Raw genomic sequence first — 10,252 nt, 5'->3', positions numbered from 1 at the left:
AACTGGGCTCCATTTGGGGGCTGGGGCCAAAGTCCTACTGAAGAACTCTCCCCTCCATATCCTCAGCCTGACTCTCTGTCCCAAACAAAGTGAGCTACAGCGTTAGGTCACCTTGGAAGGAAATGACATGGTTGTCCCCAGGGTCCCATAACCAAGGCCTGAAGTCTGTCCTCTAGGAAGATGACACTTTGACACCCCTCCTGCCTGTAGGGAACAACAGTGCTGTGGGGAAGGATGTGGGTGCACTGTGGAAGCAGTGAGACGCTCACTGCCCAGGACCTGCACTTTAATGGCTCATTGCTGTTGAAAGATGAACAAGGTCCAACGTCTTGGCTCAGTGGCTCCACAGGGATTCTTTGTGTTCCAAACACATCCAAGGTTACAGATGCCTCCAGGTCCTCAGGCTGTGCGTGTCACCTCCCACACACCTCTTCATCACACTGTGGAGACCGCAGGGGCCGTCAGCCTGGTCGCACTCCTCAGAGGCTAGTGGCGCCCACCACCCAAATCGTGAAGGAGGCACGCTGGACATGGGAAGCAGCCTAACCCACACGTTACTCTCTTCCACGGGAGAATGGGAGGCAGGACATACTAAGGCCTGACAGACACATCTAGGTAACAGCCCACCTTTTCTCACACAGTGGGGCCCTGCTTTGCCTGCCCACTGGCCTCTCTACTGCTCACCCTATCCCCCTCTCTGCAAGCAGAATCATAGAGACTCATCTACCTCCCAAGGCTGCCAACGTGGAGAAAATTACGTAAATCCTAAGAGGCTATAGCTCAGCGCCTGGCTACGCCAAGCACTGTCCCAAAGCGAGTGATATATACTTAAGGGTTGGTAACAAGCAGTGTTCCCCAAGGCCTCTGCTCACCTGGGGTGGCTTGCTGGAGCAAACCTCTGCAGAGATACCCAAGGCCTGCAGGATGTTCTCCTGGGGAACATAGTCACCCGGGGACTTCTGGATGAAGTGCAACAGTACCTTGTCGCCACCTGTGATCACAGGCAGGGAGTCAGTTGTGTGCATCTTGCATCTCTGTGCCGGGAAGTGAGAGTAATCCACTGACCAAGCCAAGCAGCCCAATCCCTCACCCAGGTACCCAAGACCAGAGAGGGAGCATAAGGACATGACATGAGCCACCAAGATGAGCAAGATGGGGCTCTCTATCTTGCCCTGACCCACCCTTGCTGACCACCAGCAGCCCTCCACTTTGCAGCAGGTCACCAGACAGGTTCCCCTGGATACCAACAGCTTTAGCCTGCAAAGACAGGAACGGGACTCAGGTCAGTCTCGGAGGGAATGCCACAGGGATTTCCACCAATGCTCTCAAACCACAAACCTTGGAGGCTACATCACGAACAGGTTTTCCCAGGGCAGCTGGTAGGATGCTCAAGCTGTTGTACCTACAAAGACATAGGGTCCCTAGTCCAGATTCTGGTGGAGCACAAGTATCCACACCTGTTCCCAGTGTCCTGCCCCACCCACTTATCTAACCCAGGGCTCAGGCAGATCAGCAACCAGTCTAACCAGGATCTACACAAGCCCTGAGAGACCCCAGGCTGAATACAGTTAGCCTTGGGGGCCCTGAAGAGAGATGGTATGGAGTGTGAGGAAATGAGCTCCAAGCTGGGTGTGCCCAGGGATCTCGCTTAGCTGGCACTGCCTATCATGACAGGCAGTCTGTGGCAACAGAGGACTGCAATGGGCCATGGCTAAGGCACTGGGCTCCAAGGTCCCTCCTGTTTATGAAATTGCAGACTTCTGAGGACAGGCCTGGCTTGGGACCAACACCCATTAGAAGACCCCATAGAAGGGCTGACTGAAGCACCAGTGTCAGTTTCCAGGAGACAAACTGGAAAGCAGAGCAAACGGCAGTAGCAAGAAGGCGCATAAGACAGCAGTAGCCACTCTGTCCTCCTGTCCCTGGCTAAACTCATGCCCCCAAACAGTAACACTTACCGCTTGAAGCCCAGCTCCTTATAGATTTGCTTGCTCTCATCAAGGTAGAGTTCTAGAAAGGAAAGCCACAGCTATGCGCCCCAGGCTTCCAACAGTCTGTCCCCTCCACTTACTGTATCCAGCTCCACCCACCCAAGCCAGGAGTAGCAAGGCAGGATTGAATGTCACCAGAGCTTAAACGGGAAGGGCAAGAGTCACTGGGACTTTGCCACTAGGTCTGGGCACCAGCCAGAGCACAGGCTAAAGGCTGGGCAGGGAAGAGCTGCATATGCTGACACATGAATATGTTCTTGTTGGGCCTAGAAAGGGAGAGGTCAGTCCAGGCTCTGAGTCCGGGAAGAGTCGCACCTCCTGAGAAGTAACCACCATCTAGAAACTCCTGCAGGCCCAGGGCCTCAGGCCCTACGCCCACTAGGCGCACATCGTGTTGGTCCAGGATGCTCCGGAGGTTGCTGAGGTCCTGGGCGATCCAGCGGCACACCATGCAGCCGAAGCGTCGCAGACCGGCCACCACACACGCTTTCTCCTGCCATAGGCTCCGCAGCTCCACAGCCTACAGAATGGATGGGTCAGGGGACATGGGCTCACCAACCCCCTATGCCCGGCAGCCTCACATGTCCCGCAGCGTGCTGCTCCAAGATTCGCAGCTGACTGGTCCTCCTGATGGTTCCTCTGTGGACCATGAGCTGTACCCACACCCAGTACGCGAACTCATAGGACCCCTCAGGACCTCCACTCCAACCCATGTGAGTTGCCAAGGCTCTGGGCCAGGTGCTAGGGGAGGCGTTCTCCGCCCTGCGCGAGCCAAATCTCACCTCCCCAGTCACTGCATGCTTCAAGACACACGCTCCTACGCGACCAAGGTCCACCACATTCATGGCCTCCTCCGTCCCTTTCTGCTCCGGGATCCCTTCTCCTGGCCCCGGGGAGGCTCACTCAGTCCTGCGCAGGCTCTTCAGCCAGCCTATGCCCCGCCCATAATCCCGCCCCAGTCCTGGAGGGCACCACCTCCAGGGAGTTCAGGTCACAGGACTATGCGCTTGTCTCGCCCCAGGCTCCGCCCCTGATATTAGTATACAGGCACACCCTCTCTCCAAAGAGGCAATCACTGAAGATCTCTTTGCCTCTGCCTGGGTTGCTTTATTTGCATATGTATAAGCCAATGGCGTAGCAGGTAAAGCTCAACCGACAAGCTGCAAGCGGTGCGCCTGCGCAGAATGCGTTTGTGTGGCTCTCTAGCATTTGCGTGGCTCTCCACTAGCATCAGGTGGTCCCTAGTAGTGCAGCAGGGTGGTAGAATTAGAGCTAAAAAGTTGAAGCGGGGAATCGAACTCACAAATCACTAAGGTGAGGAACAGTAGGGCAGCCGGCACTTACAATAGTGAAAGGACCATCCTTTCCAAGTCTAAGTTCCTGCTTTGCATTTTCGCGAAATCCTATTAACTTCCATCGTAAAGTACCATTTCCTGCTGTGTGGGTGTCAGTTTTTAAACTATGGGCTCTCGTGTACAACAATCCAAAGGAGATAAACAGAAGCTCGCAGTGGTGTGTCCCTAGGAAGAGTAGAGGGCTCAGGAATCCACGTGTTCTGTCCTTTCCTCACTAAGTAAGCCCTGTGATGCTTTCTAGGGCCATATTCAAGCATCTGACAGATGTAGAAGCTGGGAAAGGAAGAGAGCCACCACAAGATACCTAGCTGAGGCTGAACAGCCAAGCAGGAAGTTAGGAACCATACATAGCACTATGTCAAAAGGAGAAGCTAGAGAGATGGCTCAGTGGTTAAGAGCACTAGCTGCTCTTGCAGAAGGCCCACGGTTTGGTTCCCAGCATCCCTACAGCGACTCACAATCCTCTGCAACTCCAGCTTCAGGGCACCTGATGCTTCCTTATGGTCTCTTCAGGCACCAGACACTCACATTGGGCCCAAACCTATGCAAGCAAGAGTAGGCTGGGGAGGTGACTCGGTAAAATGACAGAGACCTGTAATCCCATGTCCTGGGTGACTCGGTAAAATGACAGAGACCTGTAATCCCATGTCCTGGGGAAGCAAAGGCATGAGAATCAGCAATAGACCTTGTCTCAAGAAATACAATTGAGAGGCACTGAGTAAAACACTCAACTGCTGAACTCCCCGGGCACACACAAGTGCACACAGGTGTGCAAACATACATTTTAAAAAAGGAAAGAAAAGAAAATTGCAGAGTCAGGAGGAGCTGGTCCTATAGAGCAACTAGTCCTGGAAGCACCACCAGAAGAAATCCAGAGATGGGGCTTCCTCTGCGTCCTGGTAAGTGTTGAGGGGTACAATGCGAGGGTCCCAGGAGCATGGGAAGATGCCTGCAGAAAGTGCTGCATGTTGAACAGGAAGAGCCAGCAGGCCTGAGGCTGCTCACTCACATATGCCTACACAGTGTGACAGAACCCACCTCATCTTCATGGAGCCCCAGGTAAGACAGGTCATCAGGAGCAGAGCATTGTAGAGTCTTTGCTCCAAGTTTTATAGGTTAGAGGTACCTAGTCCAAGGGCCTGAAAACACTTGTGGCCATTCCTTTCCTAGCTCAAGGACCTAAAAACACTTGTGGCCATTCCTTTCCTGTATTTCCAGAATCTTCCAGGGATGCTGATTTCCTATGCTTTCCTATGATTTCCTATGTTGTTGTGGTTTTCCTCCAGTGCCTCTCTTGCATGATCATTTTAGCTTCTGCTTTTATTGGTTCTTATGCCAAACCAGTAAAATTGGACTGGCATAATCTTGACTATCTCATATCAATGACATGTGTGGTGGTTGGAATAGGCTTAGCTGTCATAGACTCCATGGGTTTGAATGCTTGGCCCATGGGCGGTAGCACTGTTAGGAGGTGTGGCCCTTGTTGGAAGAAGTGTGAAACTGTGGATATGGGCTTTGAGGTCTCCTATGCTCAAGCTCTGCCCAGTGTGGAACAGTCACCATCACTGCCTGCTGATCAAGATATACAACTCTCAGCATCTTCTCCAGCCCCAGTCGACTAGAATGCTGCCTTGCTTCCTGCCATGATGATAATGGACTAAACCTTTGAAACTGTAAGCCAGCCCCAATTAAATGTTTTCTTTCAAAGAGTTGCCTTGGTCATGTTGTCTCTTTATAACATTGTAATCCAAACTAAGTCACCTGTGGAACTAAACATTTAAGCAGAGAAGTGCCAACCTCAGAGGACAGCTGGGTTTATTCATCTGTAAGTTTTTTTTTTAAAGATTTATTTATTTATTTATTTATTTATTTATTATATGTAAGTACACTGTAACTGCCTTCAGACACACCAGAAGAGGGCATCAGATCTCATTACGGGTGGTTGTGAGCCACCATGTGGTTGCTGGGATTTGAACTTCAGACCTTCGGAAGAGCAGTTGGGTGCTCTTACCCACTGAGCCATCTCACCAGCCCTCATCTGTAAGTTTTAATATGTCATCTTGTGTCAGCTTTCTTTGGGTTGTGCTACAGTAACAACCTCAAGCCTCAAGTGAAGACTGCAACTAAGTTACACCTCCTGCTCCAGTGTGTGTCAGAAGGTAGGGCTTTGTACTCCCGATGCTTGCTTATTCTGAGATCCAGGCTACGAGAAAGAGCTATAGCACGCTGGAACTTGCCTTCTCCTGGCAGAACAGAACTGGGACATATTGTTATGCTCACATGACATTGGCCAGAGCTCAGTAATGGCCAGGTGGATTCTGGGGACAGGAAAGTACATGTCTTCCACAAAGCATTTTCTAGTCTGGAACTGAGCAAGCTAGTTATCACCCATCACTGTTATCAGAAAATATGAGACTCCAGGCATAAATGCTAGGCTGATTTCCTGGGGTGTAACTATGTGTGACACAGCAGACTGGGGGACCTGTGTGTGTGCTGCCCACAAGCAGGGTAATGTAGAGGTCCCTTGAGAGTTGCCAGAGGGGCATACACAATCCTGAGCAATATCTTTGATCAGTAGTTGGGTAGAAGGGAATTTCACCTATCTTAGTCACTGTTCTAAGGACACCATGACTGTCTCAGTTGGGGTCTCTATTGCTGTGAACAGACACCATAACCAAGGCAAGTTTTATAAAGGACAACATTTAATTGGGGCTGGCTTACAGGTTCAGAGGTTCAGTTCATTATCATCATGACAGGGAGCATGGCAGCATACGGGCAGACATGGTCCTGAAGAAGGAACTGAGAGGTCTACATCTTGATACAAAGGCAGCCAGAAAGAGACTGTCTTCTGCAGGCAGCTAGGAGGACATACTGGGTGGAGCTTGAGGATAGAGATTTCATAGCCCACCCTCACAGCAACACACTTCCTCTAACAAAGCCATACCTCCTAATCCCTCTAATCCTTTCAAAGAGTGTCACTCCCTGGTGACTAAGCATGCAGATATCTATCCTATAGGGCCATTCTTACTGAAACCAGCACACCATCCTTGGCACACAGTGCAGATACAGAGGGAGAGGCCAATAGGAGCCTGGCTATCCTACCTGGAGGTCCTGAACATGTAAGAGACCAAAGAGGCCTCACAGGTGATCCCTCTGGGTCACTGGCTCAGACTGCCATTTCTGACCACACACCCTGGAAGTATGGCTGATCTGTAGAGGTCCCTGCAGGCACTACAACTGATAGCAAAAATGATCTGCAAAGAGGTGAGTCAAACTTTCCAAAATATTTAAACACAGTCCAGTTTGGGAACGTTTCCCTTTGTAATATAATCCCCAGGGCACAAGAAGATATAATTACATTGAAACTCAAAGTAGATGTCATTTCTTCCAAGAAGATTCACAGATAGGCTATCCCTAGGGAAGGATCTGCCATGGTCTTGGTCGTACAAGTAACATAGAGGTCATTTGGGCTATTAGCCCCCTCTAGTCCTGGTTGTGGGAGCTTGGGGGAATCCCTGACTACACAGATTATGTAAGGGTCATGTAAACTACTTGCTATTTCTGGTCCTGGTTGTGGGATTTGATAATGGCCTGGCCCTGAAGATCATTAGGCTGTTAATCATATCTAATTCCCACCCTTCTGGATAAAAATCAGCTTGCCTGTGAAAATATTTGGCTTGTTGATGCTCTTTAGTTTAAAAGTAGATCCAAGGGCTGGTGAGATGGCTCAGTGGGTAAGAGCACCCGACTGTTCTTCCAAAGGGGTCCAGAGTTCAAATCCCAGCATCCACATGGTGGCTCACAACCACCCGTAATGAGATCTGGTGCCCTCTTCTGGAGCGTCTGAGGACAGCTACAGTGTAGTTACATATAATAAATAAATAAATCTAAAAAAAAAAAAAAAAAAGTAGATTCAAGGGGCAGGGGGTAACAGGACTAAAGCCCTGAGGGACAGTAGAGAGAATGCAAACAGGCAACATAGGGATGTAGGAGGTGGGGGCACTCTCTGGAATATACCAAAGACTTGGAAGGTGAGAGACTCAAAGGGTGGAAACTTGAATGAAGTGCTCTACAGTGGGGAGGGGGAACTTGTAGATTCCACCTCCAGTAGAGGGACAGAACATCAAGTGGAGGGATGGGCTGCCATCTTACAGTCAAAAGCTCTGACCCAGAATTGTTCCTGTCTGAACTGCAGGGACAAAAATGGAGGAGAGCATGAGGGAAAGGAGATCCAGCAAGCCCAAATTAGGATCCAACTCAAAGGGATGCACAGGGCCCTGGCACTGTTAGTGATGCTGTGGTGTGCTTATAGACAGGAGCCTGGCACAGCTGCCCTCTGAGAGGTCCAACAAGCAGCTGAAAGAGTCAGATGCAGATATTTACACCCAACAAATGGACAGAAGCCTGGGAACCCTGTGGTTGAATTGGGGGAAAGCTGGAAGAAGCTGAGGAGGAAGGCGGCCCCATGGGAAGACCAGCAGTCTCAACTGACCTCAACCCCTGAGATCTCTCAGACACTAAGCCACCAACCAGATAGCATACACCAGCTGATATGAGGCCCCGGATACATACAGCACAGGACTGCCTGGTCTGGCCTCAGTGAGAGAAGATGCACCTAATCCTCAAGAGACTTGAGGCCCCAGGGAGTGGGGAGGTCTGGTGAGGTGGGGGTGGGGGTGGAGATGGGGATATCCTCTTGGAGAAGGGATTGGGGTGGAGGAGAGGAGGTATGGAATGGGGAGCGGCGGGGGGGGGGCAGACTGGGAGGGGGATGAAGACTGGACTGTAAAAAAGGATTAAAGAGTAAAGACAAGGATTAAAGAGTAAAAGGATTAAAGAGTAAAAACAAGCTGGGCGTGGTGCACGCCTTTAATCCCAGCACTCGGGAGGCAGAGGCAGGCAGATTTCTGAGTTCGAGGCCAGTCTGGTCTACAAAGTGAGTTCCAGGACAGCCAGGGCTATACAGAAAAACCTGTCTCGAAAAACAAAAACAAAAACAAGGAAAAAGAAAGAAAGAGAGAGAGAAAGAAAGAAAGAAAGAAAGAAAGAGAAAAGAATAAACAACAAATGAATAAATAAATAAATAAATACCACCTTAAATGCCCAGAAAATCCAGAGTGAAAAAGTAAAAAAAGTAGATTTAATAATCTACCCTTTTATCCTATCATTTCTGTATCTCCCCCTTTTCTTTTCATCCCTTCTCCACCCTTTTCCCCTAACATTTGAGAGAAAAGAAAAAGAAAGAGAAAAATCCCTGAATCTAGCCTGCTATACTTTGTTTCTCCCCTGATCAAGACCATTAACAAACTGTAACCAATCCCCCTTAAACAATGACAAGCATGCATCACCAAACTCCACCCACCCCGTCTCTTAGAAAGGGAACGTCGGTCTCTTAAAATTGCTTCCTGCTGTGTTGAGGGCCCTAAGGAAACTGGGACTATTGTTCAAGTCCTAAGAAATCGCGCTGCAACATTTGCTCCAGCCTCTGTGTGATTTGAACGTACAGGACGTAATTGAAGTCCTGGCGGCATTTTCAAGTTGTTCTGGAGGTAGATTTTTGAGGAAACGGCATTTGAGGCAGCCAATGAGGCTGGATCACCTGTGTAGGGGCGGGTCAGACGGTGAGGTCCTGTTCCCCAATTTGGTTCTTGATCTGTCAGAAAGAAGCCCTGGGCCAATTGCTGGGCAGAAGGAATAGGCGGAACTGGGTTCCAGGAGGCAAGGGAGAGATGCAAGGAGAGGAGAGACAGAGTTCGCCAGGCTTTCGAGAGAAAAAAGCCAAGCAGCTGTGTGAGATCTTGGGAGGAGTGGAGTCCTGTGGCCGCTCCTATAAGGCAGAAGGTTGCAAATGTTTAGCAGGGACTGGATGCAACTGAGCAACTAAACTTTAGGGGAAGTGGAGAGGTACAGAGACAAGCATTTTGATAAGGGCACTCTTTTCCACGTGGGAGATAGTAGCGCCCAGCAATTGTGTCAGAAGGCAAGTTGAAAATGAGCAACCTGTGTGTGTCTCTTTTATCCTTGGATTCATGGGAAGCTGGAGTGGGGGTTAGTAACACATCCCATCCCCGGAGCTTAGGCGGGATGGCAAAGCTACAGGCGACACCTGGGCTTTTGTCTCCTCTGTTTGGGTGTCTGGTCCCTTTGCGCTGTAGACGCTATACATTTGCGCATTAGCATATATATGGAATGTGCAGTGATCATCATTCGGCCAAGGATTCTCTGCTCTCTGTCAGAGCAGGTGAGGCATCTGTCCTTATACGTTGGTTTGGATTGTATAACCAAACCGTAATATAAATTTCATCTATGCCATTTGAAAGGATGGCATGATAAGAACTGAGGACCCTGTAGCCAACAGGATTTGTTGAAGTCCTGCTGGAGATATTTTCATGTCCCAGCCGGTCTCAGAACTGTCCCCACGCAGAGGAATCAACATTACCTGTTTTGTTGTTGTTCTTACTTTTCCCCCTTCATGTCTGCAGCCAAAATTCTCAGGAGATCTCCCCTAGTCAAATCTAATCTTTATTAATTTTGATGGAATCCATAGCTTTTCTTCTCCCAGTGAAACAAAGACAAAACCTCTTCCCCAATGCAACCTATTTCCTTCCTTCCATTCTGAAGTTAACACATACATGGGCTAAACACATAGATGTTTCTAAACTCCAGGGCTTTCTATTGCTATCTGTCTCCTTGACATTTAAAAAATTTTAAATCAATAAAGCATTATTTAGTTGATCTCTGGGAGATCCCATATCCCCTTTCTGTTCCATGAGTATTTTCTTTAAAGCATAGTTAGAACTTCTTACCCTGACCTGTAGGGTTATAAGATACATTTGTAACATATTTTATGCCATAATGTCTAAAAAAAAACTGTTGTACCCTAATAGATACATATGTCAGAGCATC

The 10,252-nt window shown here is 49.2% G+C and overlaps 1 protein-coding gene across 1 annotated transcript; it reads right to left on the bottom strand.

Moving 5' to 3' along the window:
• Nucleotides 1-223: 223 nt before the first annotated feature.
• Nucleotides 224-2,938, bottom strand: Prxl2b (peroxiredoxin like 2B). The gene is made up of 7 exons (XM_021160132.3): nucleotides 2,774-2,938; nucleotides 2,307-2,511; nucleotides 1,959-2,010; nucleotides 1,339-1,402; nucleotides 1,182-1,257; nucleotides 873-991; nucleotides 224-440 (listed from the first exon to the last, which is right to left on the bottom strand). The coding sequence occupies exons 1-7, from the start codon at nucleotides 2,834-2,836 to the stop codon at nucleotides 414-416; spliced, it is 606 nt and encodes a 201-aa protein (XP_021015791.1). The 5' UTR covers nucleotides 2,837-2,938; the 3' UTR covers nucleotides 224-413.
• Nucleotides 2,939-10,252: the final 7,314 nt, after the last annotated feature.

This window comes from Mus caroli, unplaced genomic scaffold, assembly GCF_978045245.1.
Source record: "Mus caroli unplaced genomic scaffold, Mus_caroli_1 scaffold_6, whole genome shotgun sequence".
In the NCBI taxonomy this organism is placed as follows: Eukaryota; Metazoa; Chordata; class Mammalia; order Rodentia; family Muridae; genus Mus; species Mus caroli.
This window is presented reverse-complemented; position numbering and strand designations above follow the sequence as displayed.